Consider the following 26,929-nt stretch of genomic DNA (forward strand, 5'->3'; position numbering starts at 1 on the left):
ATTTACAAGGATCTATTGGAGGGCAAGTCTCATGCCAGCAGCCGCGTAATTCCAGCTCCAGTAGCGTCCACTAAAGCTGCTGCAGTTAAAAAGCTTTTATAAGGATCGAGCTCGGCTGTCCACCGCAAGGCATCCTAGTGCCAGTCCCAGCCCCTATGCCTTGGGGTGCCTCCTGATGCTCTTCACTAAGTATCCCGTGGTCCCGAAGCATTTCCTTTGAAAAAATTAAGTGTCCAAACTACAGGTGGTGTAGCTTGCTTAACAGCCGGGATAATCCGCTGACTAGCAGACACTGCTACTAGGCACAAAGTATTTCCTGGGCTAGATGCAGTTAAAAATTTGTAAGTAGATACTCTCGTTGGATGCTGAGAAAGCATTCCATAGAGTCTCCTGGCACGCCATATATGATTCTCTTAAAAAGCTTGGGGTAGGGGTCTAGGGGATCCTTTTATAGCCAAAATCACGGCCCTGTATCACAATACGTCACCTAGGCTGAAGATAAATGGAACTGTAGCACCGAGGGCTCGGTTGCTACAGACGTATTGCACCTCACCCAGAGGTGTGATATCTCACTCTCAGATAAGGATGGAGTGTGGATCAGGACCCGACACCTGCATGCATTACACCACATTGCCGTGGGGCAGGGCGACCAATATGCCCCTGAGATGGGCACGACAGTCCCTGTCCCTGGCTGGAGTGGGGGGAGGGAACACTGAGGAAGGGGAACCCTGCAGTGCAGGAGCAGGGAGGAAGCAGTTCCTGGGTGCATTGAGAAGGGAGTATAAAAGGTGGGCACCATCTTAGTTCAGTGCAGAGAAGTCTGAGCAGAAGTGGCAGGGAGCAGGGGCTCTGCATGAGCTCTGCTCCGGAGGCGGGCCTAGTAACAGAGGCCCAGGCCTGCAAGAGGGAGAAGGAAGGAAGAGGAGCGGAGAAGGCTCCAGGAACGAGGAATGAAGGGATCCCAGGGGTGCGGACGGGCGAGTCGCCACCGCACGCCCGAATCCACCTGCGTGGAGGGGTCAGGCCAAAGGGGGAGACCGGTCCCCGAACTAGTGGAGGCAGGAAACGACCCTCAGCTAGAAACCGGAGGCTCTGACATTTTATGTGGCGCAGCCCCTTGCTCCACCCGCTAGGAAGGCACCACATAGGGTCAGGGAAACTGGCGCCAAGTTTACCAAGAGGAGGCCCGAGGCAGCCGGACAGAAGTGTTGGTAAGAAAGGCCAGACAAAGGACACACAAAGGGGGTCCTGTGAAGCGCTACAAAGTTATCTGGGAGTTGTCTGAGCCCCTCACCTGGTGAGCACAGTACGACGTGGGCAGCCGTTACCTGCAGACGTGGTCTGGATAATAAGAACTGTGAGTAAAGGCCCTGAACTGCATCACTGACTCCGTGTCGTTACTGCTGCTGCCCTGCACCATCACCCCCATCCTCCGCATACACTGCCCTGAGGCTATACTCCTCCCGTGGGGAGTTATGCTACGCTCTGCTGCACCCACAACACCAGCCTTAGCGGTCTGCCCTGTAGCGGCGGTTCACTCTGACTGCAATCCACGGGTGGCGTAGTCGGACATTTAAACATCAAAACCACATAAATAGTTCCGCCACTGGTTTGACCGCCCTGAGCCACGGAACCGGATCGCCGCCACGAAGACTACAACCACCAGCATCCACCAAAAAGGGTCCGGCTCCGGGTGTCCCAAGGCCCAGGGGGTGCGTCAGAACATTTTCATCACCTTTCACAATCACCAATGGGACAAGGCAGGGATGTCCTCTGTCCCCTCTCTTATACATCCTAGTGACGGAGCACCTGCTCTCATCAATTCGCCATAACCCCAATATTAGGTGGATTGAGGTGGGAGGCACCGAGTACAAGTGCTCTCTATTTGCTGATGATGTCCTAGTATATATCACTCAATCACATATATCCATCCCTGCTGTTATGGCTGAAATAGATCACTTTGTTACATGGTAAAATTTTAAAATCAATGCAGCGAAGTCTGAGGCCCTCGATGTCTCCCTCCCTAAATCCATATAGGATTCCATCCAGTCCAACTTTCCCTTTGCCTGGCCCTCACAGGGTATCAAATACTTAGGAATTCCTATTCATAGAGACCTCTCCCATCTATGTTATCTTAATTTTGGGCCCTTTATTGAACAATTCCATACAGACCACGGTTGGCAAGTTAGAACTGTAAGATTCACTACGTGAACCACTGGTGTTTTGTGGAAAAGCACATGTACACCGCGTTCCAAATTATTATGCAAAAAGTGTTTAGGAGTGATAAGGGAAGAATTTGTTTGTTTGTCAGTTAAACTCATTGATGGTGATGTGTGTCAGGGCTCTTTATATCACTGTAAGCAATTGCAGACACCTGTGCTAATTAGTTTGGCAGGTGTGTCCAATGAAAGGCAAGACTACTTAAGAAGGCTCTCTCACATTATTAAGCAGCCTACATTTTCTGCCAAAATGGGAAAGAAAAAGGATGTGTCGGCTGCTGAGAAGCAACAAATTGTGGAGTGTTTAGGTCAAGGCATGACTACAATCAACATTGTGCGATGATCAGGATGAAGTGTCTTGGCAATCAAGAAGTATGTAGCTGATTCACAGTACACACGTGTGCGTGCTGATAAGGGCAAATTGAGGACTCTTTCCTACAGGCAATTACGTCAGGTTGAAACAGCAGCGGCAAAAAAGCCTTGTCATAGCAGCAGACAAGTTTTTGAAGCTGCTTGTGCCTCCAACGTCCCCCGAACAACAAGATGCAGGGTCCTTCAGAGGTTTGCAGCTGTGCATATGCCATCCTGTCGACCTCCTCTATCCACTTCACACAAGCAGAAACGGCTCCAGTGGGCCAAACATTACATGAAGACTGATTTCAAAACTGTTTTGTTCACGAATGAGTGCCGTGCAGCGCTCGATGGTCCAGATGAATGGAGTGGAGGATGGCTGGTTGATGGACACCCCACGCAAACACGGCTACAGCGCCAACAAGGAGGAGGTGGAGTAATGTTTTGGGCTGGAATCATGGGGAGAGAGATTGTCGGCCCCTTTAGGATCCCTGAAGGCGCTAAAGATGAACTCCATAATGTATGTGGATTTTCTCAAACAGCACTTCCTGCCATGGTTCAAGAAGAAGAACCGTGTATTTCACAGCAAGATCATTTTTCTGCATGATAATGCACCATCTCATGCTGCACATAAAACATCTGCATCTCTGGCTGATATGGGCATAAAAGGGGACAAACTTTTGGTGTGACCCCCATGCTCCCCTGACCTCTACCCCATTCAGAACCTTTGGAGCATCATTAAAAGGAGTGTCTATGATGGCGGGAGGCAGTTCACATCTAAGCAACAGCTCTGGGAGGGTATTCTGTCCTCATGCAAAACAATTGAAGCAGAAACCATCCAAAACCTGACAAATTCAATGGACGAGAGAGTTCAGAAGCTCCTTTCGAACAAGGGGTCCTATGTGAAAATGTAACATCACCTAGAATAAAGTTTTGAGTTGAAAACTGTTTGATTTCAGTTTCTAACAACCTGCTAATGCTTATAATTTCAAAAATGACCATTTTTTTGGTCTTTATTAAAATGAAAAGGTTGATCGAAAAGTTTGGGGGATCTAAGAGTGTGGCAACCCAGTAGTCATGATTACTTCGAATTCTGACAATATGAGGGTCATGCTGCAGGTAGTGCAGCAAGAAGGCACTTATGTGTCTTGCGCATCTCGGAGCCCCAAAATTATTTTCCGGGCTAGATGCAGCTAAAAATTATTTTTAATTTTAAATCTGGTGAAGCTTATTATAGATGGCCTAATAGGATCAGTGCTGCACACTGCTACAAAGCCCAAATTATTTTCCAGTCAAGATACAGATAAACATGATTAGTAATTTGAAAGCTTAAAACGGTTGGTAGGGTGATTTTAACCAATCATCAAGCTTTTACTCTCCCCAGGATGACACAGGGGTAGAAAAGTCGTTTCGGATCCATGATTTGTTCATCTTTATGAACGTGAGTCTGTCTACATTATCAGTGGAGAGCCGCGTGCGCTTATCTGTCAGCACACCACCAGCAGCGCTGAACACATGTTCAGACAGAACGCTGGCTGCGGGGCATGACAAGATCTCCAAGGCGTAAGTGGCTAGCTCCGGCCATTTATCCAGATTGGAAGCCCAAAAAGAGCAAGGGTCCAGTGACACAGTCGTGGCTTCAATGTTTACTTGGAGATACTCCTGTACCATCGTCTCTAGGCGTTGACTATGTGTCAGACTTCTTGTCTCCTGTGGCTTTGCAAAGGATGGGCTAAAAAAGTGGTGAAATGATTCCGCAAAATTGATGTTACCAGCAGATACTGTGGTTCTGTTACGGTTTGAGTGCTGAACACTTGACGGTCCCACGGTTGGCAAGTTGGAACTGTGAGATTCACTACGTGCACCACTGGTATTTTGTGGAAAAGCACATGTAAGATTCTGCAACAGTCTCTGCTGATACTCCTGCATGCGTGCATCCCTTTCTATGGCAGGAATAATTTCTGCAAATTTACTTTTGTACCGGGGATCTAACAGTGTGGCAACCCAGTAGTCAGGATTATTTCTAATTCTCACAATTCGAGGGTCATGTTGCAGGTAGTGCAGCAAGAAGGCACTCATGTGTGTTGCGCATCCAGGAGCACCAAGTCCCTGTTGTGTTGGTGGCGAGGTAGCAATCATGCTTCCTTCCTCTGTCCTCTCCCCCCAACCTCGCACAACAGAAATGTGATTAAGGTCTCCCTCATCTGATGAGTCTTCCATCAGTTCGTCCTCCACTTCTTCCTGGGCTCCTGCACCTTCCTCACTAGTTTGGCTGCTACCATGCGCCCTGGTAAAATCATCTCCCCCACCCTCACATGCCTGCCGCCTTGGTGCTGCCGACCGTCTGGACCTTGCAGATGTTAGCCCTTCCGCATACAACTCCTCCTCCTCTACTTCCTCCACCTCCTCTTGTGCCACCACCTGACTCCGAATTCTGTTTAACATGTGCTCCAGCATGTAAATCACCGGAATAGTCATGCTGATAATGGCATCGTCAGCACTAAACATCTTCGTCGCCATTTCAAAACTGTGCAGAAGGGTGCATAGGTCCCTGATCTGAGACCACTCCTCCAGCGTGATTTGCCCCACCTCTGAATCTCGTTGGCCCAGGCTATACGTCAGAACGTATTGCACCAGGGCTTGTCGGTGCTGCCACAGTCGCTGCAACATGTGCAGAGTTGAATTCCACCGGGTAGGCACATCGCATTTTAGCCGGTGAAGTGGCAGGCCCAACGACTTCTGTAGAGATGTAAGTCGCTGAGCTGCGGGATGCGAACGGCGGAAGTGAGCACACAGCGACCGTGCCCTCTGCAGAAGGCCATCTAGTCTGGGATAGTGGGCTAAAAATTGCTGGACAACCAGGTTCAACACGTGAGCCATACAAGGCACGTGTGTGACATTGCCCCGGCGAAGGGCCGCACCCAGGTTTGCAGCATTGTCGCACACGGCCTTCCCTGGTTTCAGGTCCAGTGGAGACAACCATTCATGAAATTGGTTCTCCAGAGCTGACCACAACTCCTCAGCTGTGTGACTCACATTTCCCAGACATTTCAATGTAAAAACCGCCTGATGACGTTGAGCCCTACTGCCAGCATAGTAAGGAGGTGTGCAGGATCCCTTCTGCGCAGTTAGAAAGCTTGTGGCATGACCAGACAGGCTTTGGGTGCAGGTGGAAGACCGAGAGGAGGTTGAGGAGGCAGAAGCAGTGGAGGAAAAATGACATAAAGAGGATTGACGCACAACTCGTGGGGACGGCAAGACTTGGACAGCAGCCCCTTGTCCTGCTGTCACCATAGTTACCCAGTGCCCAGTCAGCGACATGTAACGCCCCTGTCCATGCCTACTCGTCCAAGTGTCTGTGGTGAAATGCACCCTGTCACACACAGAGTTTCTCAAAGAAGCGGTGATGTTGTGTGCGACATGCTGGTGGAGCGCAGGCACACCTTTCTTTGAGAAGTAGTGCCGACTGGGCATCTGGTACTGGGGCACTGCGACGGACATAAGGTCTCGAAAATCCTCTGTGTCCACCAGGCGGAAAGGCAGCATTTCTGTAGCCAAGAGCTTGCAGATGGTGAAATTCAACCTCTTAGCTTTCTCATGGCTAGGAGGAAATGGTCTTTTACTTGTCCACATCTGAGGGACCGAGGGCTGGCTATTGTGCTTAGACGGGGTTGATAAGGGTGTCCCCGGCAAACTGCCGGTCTGTGAGGAAGATGCAGGCAGACATGTTAGGTTGCCTTGATCCAAAGGTGGTGCTATCGATGTCGGACAGCGCTCAAGACCAGCTGGTGTTACCACCTCCAAAGAAAATGATGACCTGCCAATCACGCTGGCTGTTGCGGGTAAAGAGGTGGCAGGTCTGCGCCCCAAAACAGGTGTGACTGCTGTCCCCCCAGTCACAGAGGATGAAGAGGCCGCGGATGCACAAGATATGGCAGACGGTGGTTGGCCCGGCCGGCTAGACCGCATTGTAGCACACTGAGCTTCCCACTGCAACTTATGCTTCATGTCCATGTGCCGGTTCATGCATGAAGTACTCAAACTATGTATTTTTTGGCCTCTACTTAGCTTTTGCTGACAAATGTTACAGATAACACGAGTTGTGTCATCTTTATCGATCTGAAAAAATGCCCAGGCTATGCAAGGCTTAGCACCCATGTGACCTGAAGAGCCACCACGACTTGTGGTGAGAGGCAGAGTTGTGTTTGAGGATGCAGTTGTTGACGTGCTTCCAGTACTACGTCTCTGTCCAGGAAGGCGCAACCTGACCTCGTCGTCACTAGCATCTTCCTCCACCTCCTCTGCTGACCTCATCTCTTGGCTGACTGTGGGTTGACAGTAAGTGGGATCTCCGACCTCATCATCATCACCCTGTGCGTTATCACACCCGTCGTCCTCAGAGCCAACCTGTTCCTGCCCTGACAAAAAACTAAAGTTGTCGCTCCAATCAGGTATTTGAGTCTTATCATCGTCTTCCTCATTGTCTCCACCAACAGGAGTTACACTTTGGGAATGAGGGTCTACATTATGGTCAGAACCTTCTGCGTCTGGTCCTGGATCCGACTCATAAAGATTCTGGGCATCAGTGCAGATCATTTCCTCGTCTGGATTCACAGAAGCGCTGGAGTCGACCTCTGATTCCCAGGCTATAGTATGAGTAAACAGCTCTGCAGACTCAACCATCTGTTCTACCTCATACTCAGACGGGCAGCTGGAGATTTGGGAGCTGTGAGGAAGCAAGTGCGATTTGGGTGACACCTTTGAGGACTGGAGTATTTGTGATGTTGAAGTTGATGTGGAGGAGAGCCCACTTAAAGGAGCACTTGATATCCGTTGAAGCACCTGCTGTTTTTGTGCCTCATCTGGAATTTGTAGCGATTGGCGTGGCCGTAAGAAAGGGATCTTATCACATTGTCCGCTAAAAGAAGTAGACATTTTAGTTTGGCTGGAAGATGGTCTTTCTTCTGCACCTACCCCACGGACACAACCTTTTTTCCCCTTCCCAACACGCCTATTCCCCTTTCCACCAGCAGCAGGCCTTTTTCCACTCATTTTGGTGGTTAACTAATTCACAACTCTGGAGTTGTTTGCACAAAAAAACAATGGATGGTAACCGAGCAGAGCTGAGTGGCCAAACTGTGGTATTAGGCCAAAACTATTGGCTGGGTTAGATGCAGAAAAAAATTATTTTTAATTTGCAACCTGATGGAGGTCAGTATAGATGGACTAATAGACCAAGTCCCACACACTGCTATAAGCCCAAATATTTTTTCAGAGCTAGATGCAGAAAAAAATTATTTTTAATTTGCAACCTGATGGAGGTCAGTATAGATGGACTAATAGACCAAGTCCCACACACTGCTAGAAGCCCAAATATTTTTTCAGAGCTAGATGCAGAAAAAAATTATTTTTAATTTGCAACCTGATGGAGGTCAGTATAGATGGACTAATAGACCAAGTCCCACACACCGCTAGAAGCCCAAATATTTTTTCAGAGCTAGATGCAGAAAAAAATTATATTCAATTTGCAACCTGCTGGACGTCAGTATAGAAGGACTAATAGAACAAGTCCCACACACTGCTAGAAGCCCAAATATTTTTTCAGAGCTAAATGAAGAAAAAAATTATTTTTAATTTGCAACCTGATGGAGGTCAGTATAGATGGACTAATAGACCAAGTCCCACACACTGCTAGAAGCCCAAATATTTTTTCAGAGCTAGATGCAGAAAAAAATTATTTTTAATTTGCAACCTGATGGAGGTCAGTATAGATGGACTAATAGACCAAGTCCCACACACCGCTAGAAGCCCAAATATTTTTTCAGAGCTAGATGCAGAAATTTTTTTTATTCAATTTGCAACCTGATGGAGGTCAGTATAGATGGACTAATAGACCAAGTCCCACACACTGCTAGAAGCCCAAATATTTTTTCAGAGCTAGATGCAGAAAAAAATTATTTTTAATTTGCAACCTGATGGAGGTCAGTATAGATGGACTAATAGACCAAGTCCCACACACTGCTAGAAGCCCAAATATTTTTTCAGAGCTAGATGCAGAAAAAAATTATTTTTAATTTGCAACCTGATGGAGGTCAGTATAGATGGACTAATAGAACAAGTCCCACACGCTGCTAGAAGCCCAAATATTTTTTCAGAGATAAATGAAGAAAAAAATTATTTTTAATTTGCAACCTGATGGAGGTCAGTATAGATGGACTAATAGACCAAGTCCCACACACTGCTAGAAGCCCAAATATTTTTTCAGAGCTAGATGCAGAAAAAAATTATTTTTAATTTGCAACCTGATGGAGGTCAGTATAGATGGACTAATAGACCAAGTCCCACACACCGCTAGAAGCCCAAATATTTTTTCAGAGCTAGATGCAGAAAAAAATTATATTCAATTTGCAACCTGCTGGAGGTCAGTATAGAAGGACTAATAGAACAAGTCCCACACACTGCTAGAAGCCCAAATATTTTTTCAGAGCTAAATGAAGAAAAAAATTATTTTTAATTTGCAACCTGATGGAGGTCAGTATAGATGGACTAATAGACCAAGTCCCACACACTGCTAGAAGCCCAAATATTTTTTCAGAGCTAGATGCAGAAAAAAATTATATTCAGTTTGCAACCTGATGGAGGTCAGTATAGATGGACTAATAGAATGATGCTATGCCCAAAAGATTTTACTTCACTAGGTGCAGTAAAAAAATTGGTATTCTATACACAGGTGGTATATCTTGCAACACAGATAGGCTACTCCACTGACTAACACACTCTGCAATAGGCCAAAAAGGATTAGCTTTGCTAGATTCAGCCAAATGCTGTGAAAAAAACTTGCACAGCACTGGCACAGACCTGCCTGTCAAAAACTGATAGGAACTGATGTAACCTAGTACTGAAAAGGACTCCAATTACAATTAGTCTTTACTCCCACAATCTATCTATTTAAGAGCACAGACCTGCCTGATAAAAGTCGTAGGAAATGCTGTAACCTAGTCCTTAAAAGGACTGCAATCACAACTATTCCCTACTCCCAAGCTATCTGTATATTTGTGCGAAAATTGGCTTGAAATTAATAAGGTATAGCGCACACAGCAACAGCGGTGCCGTCTAACACGCAGCTGCAGCAGTGAGAAAATGGTGGCGACGGGGAAAATGGCTTGGTCTTATAGGGCAAGGACATGTGACATACACTGCCAATCACACATGCCCTTGCTTGTGTGAAAAAAAGCACTTCGCTCCGTGTGTGCGCTGCTGATAGGCTGACAGATTGCACCTCCCCACTGTAAATGCGGGAAAGAGAAAAAAAAAAATGGAGATCTTCATTGTTCCTGCAGAGATCCATCCCCTGCCCCTCCCCCACCCCGCTGTACACTCAAACTGCGTATTAACATTAATTTTCATCATTACTGAGAAAAAATCCAGTTATGATTTTGGTGCACGAACAGTTATCGAACATAACCTCGAACAGCCGAATTTTTCTCAAATTGTTCGTGTTCGCCGACCGGCTCGAACACCGCCCAAAACAGCTCGAATTTGAGATTGGCGAACAGTTCGAGTAGAACAACGCTCATCTCTACTGTTCTCAACTCTCCACTGCCCCCACACTCATCTACCATGTCTCCCCGCTCAACATACATTTGCACTATGCTAGCAAAACTGTTCAAAATGCTATGGTTGCCCCGTATTCACGTTCCCGCACTTATTCAACAATTTCCGATTTTAACAAATTTTGGTCGCCTTTCCGACCACGAATCCGAATGTGCCATATTCATGCCGAATTTGAAACTTTAGAACATTTGCTGAGCAAATTCGCTCAACACTAGAGATGAGGCTTCACATGGCCTAGCCCAAGATGCTGTGTACTTGGTTGCCCTCACTGAGTCGGCTCATGTAAAGCCGAACACCGTGTCGAAGAGTCGCCAATAACAGATCTGCTATCTAGACTTTCCCCAAGGAACCGCAGCTCCACTTCCCTCCGGTCTCTTCTTCACCACTCTCCAGCCACTCACCAACTGCCAAAACCCCCGTACTCTTACTGAGGTCTCGCGTAGCTGCCCTCTACTGTCCAGATCATATATTACATCACAAATCTGCAACAATACAGTAAGCTGTGATTAACCCTTAAATGGACCATTGGAAAAATTGTTGAAGATACTTTTCAGGACTGTAATAAAGAGTTAAAAATGTTGACTTGGCTTCCAAATTCCCGAGATCCCAATCTAATTGAGAATCTGTGGGATATGCTGGAAAAAGTCCTATCCATGCAGGTTCTATCTTCCTACCTTGCAACAAACAGGATGTAAATGATCTGAAGCTACCATATTGGTGCCAGATGCCAGAGGACACCTTAACATCTGGTTCAGATAGGGTGAGATAATGAGAAGAATCGCCATAATATAAAGTGGGTAGTTGTGGCTGATATCATGTATATATAAAAAAAATTATACCATATAATGTGCACATAAATAAAGCCAACAGTGGTGTAGCTAAAGGGGTTAGAATAGTCATAGTGGAGACCAGGTCCCGAAGACCTAGGATCAGGGGCGTACATAGGAATCATGGGGCCCCATAGCAGAAGTTCTAAATGGGCCCCCTCCCTCCACAAAAAAATGTAAATAATTGTCGGGGTCACAGAAGAGCAGATCTCACAACTTTTCATCCTTTACATAGTAATTTTCCTCCTGCTGAAGTCCTAGATTCCTCTTTCATTGCCCCATAAAGTGTGATGCCAGCAAAAGTGCCCCCAAACACAGTGTGATACCCCCACGGTGAATTCCTCCACATGCGCAGTGTAATGACCCTACTGTACCCCACCTCAACTCCCAGGGCAAAGTATGCTGACCCTAACATAGTATGATCCCCCAACTGTGACCTCCTAGAGCTAGAGAGGATGGTACATAATAAGGGAGAGTGTTATACATAATAAAAGAGGAAACTATATAACTAAGGATGGCGCTATACATAATAAGTGAGTACACTATATACTAAGGGAGTATGCTATACATAATAAGTGACTACACTATATACTAAAGGACTGTGCTATACATAATACGGCTACATTCCTGCATCTGTGTGCAGTGTCGGTGTGCTGCCTGCTTTTACAGACGCACTGAGCATGTCCTATTCTAATCCTCAAAATCAGATCAGAACAGGACATTCTCTGACCCTCACAGATCTCATTCTCAGATCCGTGATTTTCATGGATATGTGAATAGATCTATAAAACTCTACGAGTCCGTGGACCATCCGATAAAAAAAATCTGGCAGCACACGGACATTTCACACAAATGTGAGAATGTAGCATAAGGGATTTTACAGATAACATCATCACTCCAAGTCCTATAGTGCAGATACAGAATAATATTTACATCCAGGCACTTACCGCTGACTTCTCATCTGATCAGAGTCGGTTTCTGCTGCTTCTTCTCCATCTGGTCAGACCTTCATGTCGACATCTCCCAGCCACGACTTGTCTTGTCACGATGATCTCCAGCCTAGAAAATAACAAGGTCACATATATTGGACATGCATCTCCCCCACACTACGCTACTGACTACAGATATGTACCCCCCCCCCATTAATATACTATTAGCCACTTGGTAATCAAAATATAAAGTGATAAGCAGCACTGTGCCCCCCATTAACTATAATCTCCACCAGTCAATAATATAAATTATTCAGTCTCTGTGACACTCCCCAATTAACTGTAAGGCTATGTGCACACGGAAAATATACAAGGGTTTACAGTACAAGCAAAGTGAAACCCCCATCATTGCTCTCTCCCACCACCTCCATCATTGCTCTGTCCCAGCACCTCCATCATTGGTCTGTCAGAGCCCCCCTGTCATTGCTCTCTCTCAGCACCCCTGTCATTGCTCTCTCCCAGCACCCCAATCATTGCTCTCTCCCAGCACCCTCATCATTGCTCTCTCCCAGCACCCTCATCATTGCTCTCTCCCAGCACCCTCATCATTGCTCTGTCCCAGCACCTCCATCATTGCTCTGTCCCAGCACCTCCATCATTGCTCTGTCCCAGAACCCCCATCATTGCTCTCTCCCAGCACTCCCATCATTGCTCTGTCCCAGCACCCTCATCATTGCTCTGTCCCAGCACCTCCATCATTGCTCTGTTCCAGCACCCCGATCATTGCTCTCTCCCAGCACCCCCGTCATTGCTCTCTCCCAACACCCCCGTCATTGCTCTCTCCCAGCACCCTCATCATTGCTCTCTCCCAGCACCCCCGTCATTGCTCTCCCCCAGCACCCCCGTCATTGCTCTGTACCAGCACCCCGTCATTGCTCTTACTGAGCACCCCGTCATTGCTCTCTCACAGCACCATCATTGCTCTCACAGCACCCCCATCATTGCTCTCTCCCAGCACTCCCATCATTGCTCTCTCCCAGCAACCCATCATTGCTCTCTCCTTCCCCACATCCCTATCATTGCTCTCCCCAGCCCCACTATCCCCATCATTGCTCTCTCCAACCCCATCACTGCTCTCCCCATCTCCACCATCCCCATCATTGCTCTCCCCAGCCCCATCATTGCTCTCCCCAGCCCCTTCATCCCCACCATTGCTCTCCCCAGCCCCCCATCACCATAATTGATCTCCCCAGCCCCACCATCCCCATCATTGATCTCTCCAGCCCCATCATTTCTCTCCCCAGCCCCACCATCCCCATCATTGCTCTCCCCAGCCCCATCATTGCTCTCCCAAGCCCCATAAGCCCCATCATTGCTCTCCCCTGCCCCATCCTTGCTCTCCTTAACCCCATCATTGCTCTCCCCAGCCCCATGAGCCCCATTATTGCTCTTCCCAGCCCCATCATTCCTCTCCACAGCCCCATCAGCCCCATCATTCCTCTCCCCAGCCCCATAAGCCCCATTATTGCTCTCCCCAGCCCCACCATCCCATAATTTCTCTCCCCAGACCCATTATTGCTCTTCCCAGCCCCACCATCCCATAATTTCTCTCCCCAGACCCATTATTGCTCTCCTCAGCCCCACAATCCCATCATTGCTCTCCACATGCGCAGTGTAATGACCCTACTGTACCCCACCTCAACTCCCAGGGCAAAGTATGCTGACCCTAACATAGTATGATCCCCCAACTGTGACCTCCTAGAGCTAGAGAGGATGGTACATAATAAGGGAGAGTGTTATACATAATAAAAGAGGAAACTATATAACTAAGGATGGCGCTATTGACGCGCCCCCTGGGCCTGTGCTGTGCAGGGGAATACCCGGAGCCGGATCGCTGAGATGCTGGGGGTTGTAGTCTCCGTGTTGCGGTGACCCGGTCCGTGCCCAGGGTGGTCAAACCAGTGGCAGTCTATTTGTATGGTAATAAGTGTCCGACTACGCCACCCGTGGATTGCGGTCAGTGGGGACCGCCGCTGCGCTGCAGACCGCTGAGGCTGATGTTGTTTGCGCAGCTGAGTATGGGATGACTCCCCACGGGAGAAGTATTGCCTCAGGGCAGCTAATGTGGAAGATGATGGGAGTGATGGTGTGAGGGTCCCAGTGCTAAGCGTGCTGGAGCGGCAAGGAATCACAGAGACGTGAGGTGCAGTTCAGGGTCTTTACTGATGGTACAAGGCAGACCCTCCCGGGAGTACTGGCTAGTATAAGGGGCCTGGTCAGTTTGCGAGCAAGCAGGAGTTCCCCTGGCCAGGTGGAGTTGTAGGCCTCCCCGTTTATCTGCACTCTTCCTGGCTACCTTGCTGTCAGCGGTTACAAGTAGCCCTCGTCCCTGAGTATACCGTGTGGTGCTCACCCGTATGGCTGGTGACTTGGGGCCTTCTGTTGGCGGCGCAGGTCCCTTCTTTGTGACTCAGCCTCCGGGCTTCTATGGCCAGAGGACCTGGAATCCCCTGCCGGTTGGTTTCTGCTGCTGGGTATATATCAGTCCCCACAGCCTCGGACTCCTGTGTCCGGTTTTAGTGTCTTCGTCCAGGGCGAACTCTGCTCAGCTCCAGGCCCTGGACTTCTGCTACTGCTCCTACAGAGCTCCTGATCTTGCTTTCCCTGTGTCTGGAACTGAACTCCAGGCTCTGACTGCTCTAATCCCGCCCCAGACCCAGTTTAAAAGGGCAGATTCCTCCCCTCCCAGGTCTGGGCGGACCGTGTTGCATGTTTAGGGATCCTGACCAGAGAAACCTCCCACTTGCTCTCAGACATAATATCTCTATTACTGCGGCAACCAGACCCCTGGGGTGTCGCATTCCCCCCTAGTAAATTTTAGTACTCCGGGACTAAACACATTTTTAAAGAAACATAAATACAAGGTATAACAATAATACAATAAGATATTCACAAGAAACTTTAGTCTGTAGAGGTCACGGCGTTTCCGTGACCGGGTGTCCATATCACCCAAGGTGAAGTTTATGAAACAAAGGGGGTGTCCATGTCACCCAACAAGGCGAAGTCTTGGCACAGAATAGGGGACCTGTCCAAAGCAAACCCCTTGCGTTGTCCTTGGGCGTGGCTGCAAGGCTGGAGCTAGCTACTTTGGGCCGCAAGTAGGCCACGCCAGACAGGTTTTCTCTTCCGCGGCCGTCTTCACAAGAGGCACCAAGGTGCAACTATCTACAAAACTGTTCCGGTTATCCAGTGTCCATAACCTGTTAGTCCAAATAAATCTGCAGGGTAACTGAGAAACATAATTAGTAACAGGCAACAAACATAAACCATAAACATTTTTCAATAAACAGTCAACTTTACAGTGCATTGGTTTAGATTCTCCAGCGAGCGGGCATCTGACCTCTAGTGACTCTAGTGGACCTACGGAGCTCACTAACTGGTTCTGCATTACAGGGTGTAGGAGGTGTTATGGGCAAGCTGGGCAGCTTTCTGCGCACTCTTTGGCTCACTAGGGGCACAGCAGGCTCACTACTAGCAGAGGGTTGATCCTCCTGTACTGCTGGTGTGGACTCTTCTGCCTCTTGGGCCGGCTGCTCTTCCAGCTCTACCGGTTCCTCTGTAGGCACTTGCGGGGCTGGCTGGAGAAAGGTGAGGACGGGTACTACGACAGCGCCGTTTACTTGTGTCCAAGACCGGGGGAAGTCTCCGAGTACGGTACTGATCATTTCTTCCCTTTCCTCTGCGGGTTGAGGGTTTTCTTGATCTTCTTCAGGGCTTTGCAGCTGCTCGGGACACTTCTTCAGGTGGTCTCTGGAGACAATGGCTGTGGTTTCTCCTCCATCCTTACTGATTACGCAGATTTTTGGGTTCTCATGGCTTGATGGCAGTACGGTGTACGGGTCCTTCTCCCACTGGTCGTCCAACTTGTGGAGCCGCCTCTTCCTCTTCAAGACCTGCTCTCCAGGTACCAGGGGAACAGCGGGAGCATACTGGTTATAAGCCTTCTCTTGCCTTTCTCTAGCTTGAGACAGACTTCGCTCGACGCTCTCCTGTACTTTCCGATACTGCTGCTGCCGTTCTGTATCCCAGTCTGCCTCTGGCGAGGTGTCCTCAGGCGTCAGGACTCCCATATCCAGGTCAATAGGCAGCTTACCAGGTCTTGCTCTCATTAGGTAAGCCGGAGTACAGTTGGTGGAACCTACAGGGATGTGGTTATACAGGTCCACCAGATCGGGCAGTTTCTCAGGCCACAGACTGCGTTCTTCCAGGGGCAGTGTTTTTAGCAGATCTATCACCACCTGGTTCATCTTCTCGCAGAGTCCATTGGTTTGAGGGTGATAGGGCGTTGTTCTTATCTTCTTGCAGCCATACAGGTTGCAGAACTCCTGGAAGACCTCCGCTTCGAAGGCTGGTCCTTGGTCTGTCAACACTTGGTCCGGGTACCCGTGTGGACAGCAGAAGTGCTGCTGGAAGGCTCTAGCTGCTGTTTGAGCCGTTAAGTCCTTGACCGGGACCACCACCAGGAACCGGGAGTAATGATCTACGATTGTGAGGGCGTAGACATACCCAGATCTGCTTGGAGCCAGTTTCACATGGTCCAGGGCTACCAGTTCCAGTGGCTGTCTGGTGATGATGGGCTGCAAGGGAGTCTTCTGGCTGGCACGGTCCTTTCTTCTCAGGTGGCACGGGCCACAGTCTCTGCACCACCTCTCGATGGCTCCTCTCATGCCTACCCAGTAGAACCGTTCACGCAACAAGAACTCCAGCTTCTTCCATCCGAAATGCCCTGCTCCGTTGTGGTATGCCTCCAGAACCATAGCCACATCTCGTCTTGGGACCACTACCTGCCAGGTCAACTCATGCGTTCGAGAGTTAACCATTCTCCGGCACAGCTTCTCCCTGTAGAGGAATAGCTTACTTTTCTCCTTCCACAGTTGCTTGGTCTCCTCCGGAGCATCTGGGTCAAGACGGGCATCGGCCTGGGTCAGCATTTCCTTCACCAAATGGACTGCGGGATCACTGTCTTGCGTCTCCGCCCAGTTGTAGTGGGGCAAGGGATTGAACGTCACGGAGCGCCTGTCCTTCACACGGTGGGAATACAGGGTAATCCCATGACGGTGGAACGCAGGGAGCTCAACTTCTTCCAGATCTTCTGGATCCTCCCCTACGTCCGGTAAGTTCGGCATTCTAGACAGGGCATCCGCGTTGGCATTTGAGCGTCCTGCCCGGTATTTAATGGTGAATTCAAAGTTGGACAGGCGGGCCATCCATCTCTGTTCCAGGGCACCGAGCCTTGCAGTGTCTAGGTGTGTCAACGGGTTGTTATCCGTGTACACGGTGAATTTGGAGGAGGCAAGGTAATGCTTGAAACGTTCGGTCACTGCCCACACTACTGCCAGGAACTCCAGCTTGAATGAGCTATAATTCTCAGGGTTCCTCTCCGTGGGCCGTAGCTTTCGGCTGGCATAAGCGATTACCCGTTCTTTCCCTTGCTGGATCTGGGACAGTACGGCTCCTAGCCCGATGTTGCTTGCGTCCGTGTGGAGGATAAAGGGCTGGCTGTAGTCTGGATATGCCAGGATTTCATCCCCCGTGAGGGCCATCTTCAGCTGGCAGAAGGACTCCTCTTCCAGCTTTTCCCACCTAAAGGGCGGCTTCTGGTTTTTGGCTTTCCGAGATTGACCTATCAGAAGGTCCTGCATAGGGGCTGCCATTTTGGTGAAACCGGGAATGAATCTTCGGTAGTAGCCTACCAACCTGAGGAACTGCTGCACTTCCTTTATGCTGGAGGGTCTTGGCCAGTCCTTAATCACGGTGATCTTATCAGGGTCAGGAGCCACTCCGTCAGCACTCACCACGTGTCCCAGGTATTGCACCTTTGGTTTCAGGAGGTGACACTTGGAGGGTTTCACCTTTAGGCCGTAGTTTGCCAGAGCTTCGAACACTTCTGCCAGGTGTTTCAGGTGGTCCTCGTAGGTCTTGGAATAGACGATTACATCGTCCAGGTATAATAGGACCGTTTCGAAGTTCCGGTGTCCCAGACAGCATTCCATCAACCGTTGGAAGGTTCCTGGTGCGTTGCAGAGCCCGAACGGCATACAGTTAAATTCACTGAGACCCATCGGGGTGGTGAATGCGGTCTTCTCCCGGTCCGCCTCTGCTACAGGAACCTGCCAGTACCCGCTAGTGAGATCCAAAGTAGAGAAGAAGTTAGCAGATTTTAATGCAGCTAAGGACTCTTCTATCCTTGGTAACGGGTACGCATCTTTGTGTGTGATACGGTTGACCTTCCTGTAGTCTACACACATTCTCATGGTGTTGTCTTTCTTTTTCACTAAGACTAGTGGAGCTGCCCAGGGGCTACAGCTGTCCCTGATTACCCCAGCCTCCTTCATGTCTCTAAGCATCCCCTTGGCGTGTTGGTAGTGTTCCGGGGGTACGGGTCGGTATCTCTCCTTTATGGGAGGATGGTCTCCCGTGGGGATGTGGTGTTCTACCCCCTTTACTCGCCCGAAGTCTAGCGGGTGTTTACTAAACACTCTCTCGTACTCTCGAACAACCCGATAGACTCCCTGTTTCTGGTGTGAGGGAGTGGAGTCAGTACCCAAGTGCAGTTGCTGACACCAGTCCTCCATTGGTTTCTTAGAGCCGTTACCTTCCTCTGGTTGAGATGGAGGCAAGGGTTCCACGGCCTGTACAGAGTTCTGGTTTATGGTGAACAATTTGGCTAGCGTGGCATACCGGGGCAGGTGTACTTCTCTCTCCCCGATATTTATGATGCGAACGGGCACCCTCCCATGGCATACATCGACCACCCCCCGTGCTGTCAAAATGGTGGGCCTACTGTCTGAGTAGACGGGTTCTACCATTGCTTGGTAGTCTCTACCTCTTAGACCAATAGCTGCCCGGCACCAAATCATCATCTCACTTTTTGGGGGCATGGCAATAGGGAACGGGTCACACATTCTCACGCTACCTATCTCACCACCAGATAGTTCCACCTGTTGCCGCTTCATCAGTGCCCGGATCTCTTTTTGGAGCACACGCTGCTGGCCGGAACTGGCGTTCTTGGCAACCTGCTGTAAAATGAGAATCACCTCTGCAAGACAATTTTCAATCACATTAGTTCCCATGGTTATTCTAGGATGACTCTCATGACGGTCTATGTCCACTATTATCAGTCCTTGTGCCGCCAGTTCGACTTTACCGATCTTAATGGTCACCTCTTTGAATCCCACCTGTGGCACGGGCTGACCATTGCTGGCGATGATACTCAGGTCGTCATCTGGGTAGCGGGTTATGTCCGAGTCATTCCAGTACTTCTTGATGAGCACGTACGGGATGGTGGTGACCTGTGACCCGGTGTCTAGTAGGGCACTCATAGGAATGCCATCCAGTACCACAGGCAAGATTGGACGTCCCCCTACGTATTTATCACGCCAGTTTGATGGGCCTGATGGTCTTATGCCTGGGGGTTGGCCCTCTACCCCAGGTTGTGCCCGTTTAAATGACAGTACCTTGCTACATGTCCGGGTTGATTGCAGCGGCGGCAGATGGGTCGTCCGTCCTCGTTGTATCTGTCGCTGGGTCTTCCTCTGGCCGGTGGGGTCCTCCTCAGTTGGCGCCACGGGACGTCCTCCGGTCCAGATGCCAGCTGGATCTTTCCTGGAGAAGAGACCTGTAAAGACTGCACAGTTCTGGTTAGCGCGGCAACGCTCTTAGTCAGCTCTTGGACCTGATGGTGCAGGTCTGTAGCCGGGTCACTGCGCATCAGCTCCCACAGGCCCTGCGGACAAGGGCGCCGTCTCCTGGTGGTAAGTGATAGCAGGGCGCCTGTGGGTCACAGCGCCACCTGGTGCCGGTTCTCGGAGCACCCGGATGGCTCTGTCCTTGAACTGTGCAAAGTCCAGGTCAGGGTCCTGTAAGTCCATTGCCCGCAACTGGGTTCGGTGGGCATTGCACAGTAGACCCTCAATAAATTGTTCAGTCAACAGCTTATCTTCATTTCCCACGCTGTCAGGGTCTGCCTGCTTAATGGATCTCAGGGCCTCTTGTAGGTTTAAAGCATAGTCTCTTATACTCTCAGGTGCCCGCTGTTTGCACCCGTAAAATCTGAGCTTTATTTCGGCTGAGGTGCGGGTGTCAAATGTGTCTTTCAGCCGGGCTAATATCTCTCGGACAGTCCTCTTCCTCCCAGGTGGCCAGGACTTTACCTCCCTTTGGGCTGCCCCGATTAATTGGGCCACCAGAATGCTCACTTTTTGCTCTTCTGTGAGGGGGTACACCTGGAAGAGGCTATCCAGTCTTTCTCTAAAGTCATTTAGGGTATGTGACTCCCCTGAGTACTGGGGTAGCCAGGTTGCCCCCGGGATATAGGGCATGGTGAATGGCATGACTGCTGCAGCGGTTGCGCTGGCGGTGGCTGTGGCAGTGGAGCTCCCCTCGGTGTCCGACATCCTCCTCCCCCCTAGTGGACCGTGGACTACCTTGCGATGCTCTTCTTCCGTAGGCCGCGGCTCCGCAGTCGATCGTCGGGGTTGAGGACCTGGCGTCGCGCTCCGATGACGTCAGCGTCGCTCTTCCTCCCTTCCAGGACCTTGCGCAGCGTCACTGTGTGGGGCGGAGCTTCGGATCTCGCGCGCTTTCGGCGTCCTTGCCCCTCTTCTTCCCGTGCGGCGTCCCGAAGATGGCGTCCGAAGGCGGGAAGCAGCTGCGGATGGCGGGAAGAAGGCAGAAGACGGCGGGAAACGGTCCAAGATGGCGTCTGATGGCGGGAATCGGCTCCGGACGGCGGGAAACTTCACCACAGGTAAGTATAAAAGTCTTTTTCAGGCACGCAGTACCCGGTGGTTGCGGGCACGAAATCCTGCCGACTACGCCAAAGTTGACGCGCCCCCTGGGCCTGTGCTGTGCAGGGGAATACCCGGAGCCGGATCGCTGAGATGCTGGGGGTTGTAGTCTCCGTGTGGCGGTGACCCGGTCCGTGCCCAGGGTGGTCAAACCAGTGGCAGTCTATTTGTATGGTAATAAGTGTCCGACTACGCCACCCGTGGATTGCGGTCAGTGGGGACTGCCGCTGCGCTGCAGACCGCAGAGGCTGATGTTGTTTGCGCAGCTGAGTATGGGATGACTCCCCACGGGAGAAGTATTGCCTCAGGGCAGCTAATGTGGAAGATGATGGGAGTGATGGTGTGAGGGTCCCAGTGCTAAGCGTGCTGGAGCGGCAAGGAATCACAGAGACGTGAGGTGCAGTTCAGGGTCTTTACTGATGGTACAAGGCAGACCCTCCCGGGAGTACTGGCTAGTATAAGGGGCCTGGTCAGTTTGCGAGCAAGCAGGAGTTCCCCTGGCCAGGTGGAGTTGTAGGCCTCCCCGTTTATCTGCACTCTTCCTGGCTACCTTGCTGTCAGCGGTTACAAGTAGCCCACGTCCCTGAGTATACCGTGTGGTGCTCACCCGTATGGCTGGTGACTTGGGGCCTTCTGTTAGCCTCCGCTCCTGGATGGCGGCGCTGGTCCCTTCTTTGTGACTGAGCCTCCGGGCTTCTATGGCCAGAGGACCTGGAATCCCCTGCCGGTTGGTTTCTGCTGCTGGGTATATATCAGTCCCCACAGCCTCGGACTCCTGTGTCCGGTTTTAGTGTCTTCGTCCAGGGCGAACTCTGCTCAGCTCCAGCCCCTGGACTTCTGCTACTGCTCCTACAGAGCTCCTGATCTTGCTTTCCCTGTGTCTGGAACTGAACTCCAGGCTCTGACAGCTCTAATCCCGCCCCAGACCCAGTTTAAAAGGGCAGATTCCACCCCTCCCAGGTCTGGGCGGACCGTGTTGCATGTTTAGGGATCCTGACCAGAGAAACCTCCCACTTGCTCTCAGACATAATATCTCTATTACTGCGGCAACCAGACCCCTGGGGTGTCGCACTATACATAATAAGTGAGTACACTATATACTAAGGGAGTATTCTATACATAATAAGTGACTACACTATATACTAAGGGAGTATGCTATACATAATAAGTGACTACACTATATACTAAAGGACTGTGCTATACATAATACGGCTACATTCCTGCATCTCTGTGCAGTGTTGGTGTGCTGCCTGCTTTTACAGACGCACTGAGCATGTCCTATTCTAATCCTCAAAATCAGATCAGAACAGGACATTTTCTGACCCTCACAGATCTCATTCTCAGATCCGTGATTTTCATGGATGTGTGAATGGATCTATAAAACTCTACGAGTCCGTGGACCATCCGATAAAAAAAATCTGGCAGCACACGGACATTTCACACAAATGTGAGAATGTAGCATAAGGGATTTTACAGATAACATCATCACTCCAAGTCCTGTAGTGCAGATACAGAATAATATTTACATCCAGGCACTTACCGCTGACGTCTCATCTGATCAGAGTCGGTTTCTGCTGCTTCTTCTCCATCTGGTCAGACCTTCATGTCGACATCTCCCAGCCACGACTTGTCTTGTCACGATGATCTCCAGCCTAGAAAATAACAAGGACACATATATTGGACATGCATCTCCCCCACACTACGCTACTGACTACAGATATGTACCCCCCCCCCATTAATATACTATTAGCCACTTAGTAATCAAAATATAAAGTGATAAGCAGCACTGTGCCCCCCATTAACTATAATCTCCACCAGTCAATAATATAAATTATTCAGTCTCTGTGACTCTCCCCAATTAACTGTAAGGCTATGTGCACACGGAAAATATACAAGGCTTTACAGTACAAGCAAAATGAAACCCCCATCATTGATCTCTCCCAGCACCCTCATCATTGCTCTCTCCCAGCACCCTCATCATTGCTCTCTCCCAGCACCCTCATCATTGCTCTGTCCCAGCACCTCCATCATTGCTCTGTCCCAGCACCTCCATCATTGCTCTGTCCCAGCACCCCCGTCATTGCTCTCTCCCATCACTCCCATCATTGCTCTGTCCCAGCACCCTCATCATTGCTCTGTCCCAGCACCTCCATCATTGCTCTGTTCCAGCACCCCGATCATTGCTCTCTCCCAGCACCCTCGTCATTGCTCTCTCCCAACACCCCCGTCATTTCTCTCTCCCAGCACCCTCATCATTGCTCTCTCCCAGCACCCCTGTCATTGCTCTCTCCCAGCACCCCCGTCATTGCTCTGTACCAGCACCCCGTCATTGCTCTTACTGAGCACCCCGTCATTGCTCTCTCACAGCACCATCATTGCTCTCACAGCACCCCCATCATTGCTCTCTCCCTGCACTCCCATCATTGCTCTCTCCCAGCAACCCATCATTGCTCTCTCCTTCCCCACATCCCTATCATTGCTCTCCCCAGCCCCACTATCCCCATCATTGCTCTCTCCAACCCCATCACTGCTCTCCCCATCTCCACCATCCCCATCATTGCTCTCCCCAGCCCCATCATTGCTCTCCCCAGCCCCTTCATCCCCACCATTGCTCTCCCCAGCCCCCCATCACCATAATTGATCTCCCCAGCCCCACCATCCCCATCATTGATCTCTCCAGCCCCATCATTTCTCTCCCCAGCCCCACCATCCCCATCATTGCTCTCCCCAGCCCCATCATTGCTCTCCCAAGCCCCATAAGCCCCATCATTGCTCTCCCCTACCCCATCCTTGCTCTCCTTAACCCCATCATTGCTCTCCCCAGCCCCATGAGCCCCATTATTGCTCTTCCCAGCCCCATCATTCCTCTCCACAGCCCCATCAGCCCCATCATTCCTCTCCCCAGCCCCATAAGCCCCATTATTGCTCTCCCCAGCCCCACCATCCCATAATTTCTCTCCCCAGACCCATTATTGCTCTTCCCAGCCCCACCATCCCATAATTTCTCTCCCCAGACCCATTATTGCTCTCCTCAGCCCCACCATCCCATCATTGCTCTCCCCACCTCCGCTCCCCAGCGGTAAAAAAAACAAATAACAACAACTTACCTCAGCTCGCTCCCCTGCAGCATCCTCCTAGTTGCCGGCAGCTTCTTACCTGACACAGGCGCACGGGGCATGATGACATCATCAAGCTGCGCGCGCCTGGGTCAGGGAGGAAGCAGAGGAGGAATCCCTTCTGCTCCGCTGCCATTCTCCTCCTGTCAGCAGCGGAGCTGCAGGGATCGCTCCCTGCCCGCCGCTGGCAGGGAGCAGCTGCACTGGCGGGCCCCCCGGCGCAGCTGCACCGGCAGCGGTATGTCCGCCCCTGGACTGCTATGGGGCCCCCACGGCTCACGGGCCCCATAGCAGTCGCGTGGCCTGCCGCCATTGGCGGTACGCCACTGCCTAGGATCAAGCCATAGGATTTTATTTGTACCGATGTATACAAGGTCTTGACAATAAACTTATTTATGTGAGCAAATCATTTTATTTTTACTTTTATGATTGTACATTAATGCTTTGAAGTTTGTTATGTAAAAGAAAAACATTAGCTTCATATTTCTTTGTTATATTTTTTATTTCTTAGTATTATCTGGCTTGACGACTGGGTGTATTTTTGCTGCACTGAAGAAAGTAATTGGCTACGTTTTTACAACAGATAGGTGGGTAAAAATAGAAATAGGTTTAAAACTTAGGTCTCATTCACACATCAGTGTTTTTGATCACCATTTTATCAGAATTTGTATGCCAAAACCAGGAGTGTCTCCAAAACACAGAACAGGTGTCAATCTTTCAATTATAGTTTTTCTCTGTAACTTCCACCCCTGGTTTTGACATACAAACACTGTTGCAAAATAACTGAAGTGTGAATGAAGCCTAAGAAGATGAAAATCATCTTGATGGGTGGAGGAGGATGTACAGATATTATGCTAGTAGATTATGTGATTATGTTCACATGTTGTGAAACTCCACTGAAATTCTGCAAGAATCTACAGATTTTTGGTGCAGATTTGTTTGCATATTTGCTTGCTGAAAAATTAAAATAAACAATAAATTATGCTAACTACCCCTGGTGTCTCGTTGGTTCCCCTCCCTGGTAACCTGTTGGTCTCTGTACAATTCCGGCTCTTGAGGATCAAATCTTGTCCCATCTGACTGCAGCAGCTTCTGATTAGCTGCAGTGGTCACATCTGGGACATCAAAAAAGACCAGGCAAAGGAGTCAAGGAAGCACTAAGGAAGGAGTGTACGTTATAGTTCTCTTTTTTTCCATCCATTTTAATCTTAATGAAAAATGTTTTTGCAGTTGATGTGTATTGCAGATTTTGACTTCCTCATTGAACTCAATGGAGAAAATCTTCAAGAATTCTACGACAATTTTGCAACAAGAATTGATATGCTGCAGATTTAAAGTCTGTAATACATGTCAACTTCCAGTTATTTTTACACTTTTGGAGATCTGTAACATGAGATTTGTTGTTGCTAAAGTAATATGCTGCTTGCAAATTTGGATGGAAATTCTAGAGCATATCTGCTACATGTGAACATGGCCTCACAATTGTTTTATATATTTTTCCAGGGATATTGTCATCTTGATTTCACAAATCATGCTAATATTTACTCCATTTCACATTTGTGATGCAACAAATGTAAGTATAGTATTATTATTAAATTCACAGAAAACCACATATTGGGGAATCTTAATAGTTAATCACAGTGATCTCCCACCATTTGTCCCAATTGCAACACGATATTTATGGACAGTGAACTCCATCATAAATATAATACCTACAAACAACAACTGGAGTCATACACTTCTAAAATCATGAAATGTTTTAAATAAATATAAATACACATACCACAATTAGATTATTTAAAAATGCATAGAGGTGTAATAAGAAAGACTCAGATTATAGTCCGTGTAGGGTGAGCAGCAACGCACATTATACAGCAAGTCACTTGAAGATATATTCGTATATTTAAGCATATGCACATGTATTTAATAGCTAGCCATGTACAGCATTACTCCAATAAATATCTCCATATATGCAATATGCTGTTTATACAGCCACACATCAAGTTAATCCTTGCACCAAACATAGGAAACAAGAATCATGCGGCAATTATGTACATGAAATTTCAATAGAGTGCTTCCACTAATTATTCAAGCAAATTTTACACTCAAAAAGTCAAATGGCATTTCTTCCCTTCCAAGCCCTGCTGTGTGCCCAAACAGTGGGTTTTTCCCACATATGGGGTATCGGCGTACTCAGGAGAAATTGCACAACAAATTTTATGGTCCATTTTTCATTGCTACACTTGAGAAAATAAAAAAATTTGGTTCTAAAGGAACATTTTTGTGAAAAAAAGTTAAATGTTCATTGTTTTCTTACACATTCCAAAAATTCCTGTGAAGCACTTGAAGGGTTAATAAACTTCTTGAATGTGGTTGTGAGCACCTTGAGGGGTGCAGTTTTGAGAATGGTGTCACTTTTGGGTATTTTCTGTCATAAAGGCCCCTCAAAGTCACTTCAAATGTGATGTGGTATCTAAAAAAATGGTTTTATAAATTTTGTTGGAAAAATTTGAAATTGCTGGTCAACTTTTAACCCTTATAACTTCCTATCAAAAAAAATTTGAAGAAAAAAAAATTCCAAAGTAAAAAACTTCATAAAAACTGTATTTAATTATTATTCCTTTAAAATATCATGTAGAAACATATAGAGACAAAAAATATGTAAAGTCAGGGGGCCCTAGTAGCGGCAAACACGTTTCGGAAAATATTCTTTCACCTCGTGCATACTGGCGTTATATGTCATATCCTGACTATGCATGTGGGTAAGCACAACCTAACAACCTATCCCAACTGATAATTAAAAACCCACCTGTAACAATTCCAAATGTTAGAAAAAGACAAACAATGAATGAACTATAAGGAAAAATAAAAAAATATACCATATTTTTCGCTTTATAAGATGCACTTTTATCCCCCAGACTTGGGGGGAAAATAGGGGTGTGTCTTAGAAAGCGAAAGTACCTTACCGGCTGCGATGGAGCGGGTCCCGGAGATGCGGACGGGATGCTGAAGATACTGCAGGGT

General features: G+C 48.8%; 1 protein-coding gene across 1 annotated transcript in view; it reads left to right on the forward strand.

Annotated features, from left to right (window-relative positions):
* Positions 1 to 26,929, forward strand: part of LOC141252676 (multidrug and toxin extrusion protein 2-like) — a 577,502-nt gene that overhangs the window by 439,634 nt on the left and 110,939 nt on the right. Inside the window, exons 12-13 of the mRNA XM_073670545.1 lie at positions 24,417 to 24,492; positions 25,409 to 25,478. Of these exons, the coding sequence (XP_073526646.1) occupies positions 24,417 to 24,492; positions 25,409 to 25,478 (146 nt within the window). The remainder of the gene's footprint in view (positions 1 to 24,416; positions 24,493 to 25,408; positions 25,479 to 26,929) is intronic.

Source organism: Phyllobates terribilis, unplaced genomic scaffold, assembly GCF_046119375.1.
Source record: "Phyllobates terribilis strain yellow unplaced genomic scaffold, ASM4611937v1 Scaffold_2__4_contigs__length_985480577, whole genome shotgun sequence".
Classification (NCBI taxonomy): Eukaryota; Metazoa; Chordata; class Amphibia; order Anura; family Dendrobatidae; genus Phyllobates; species Phyllobates terribilis.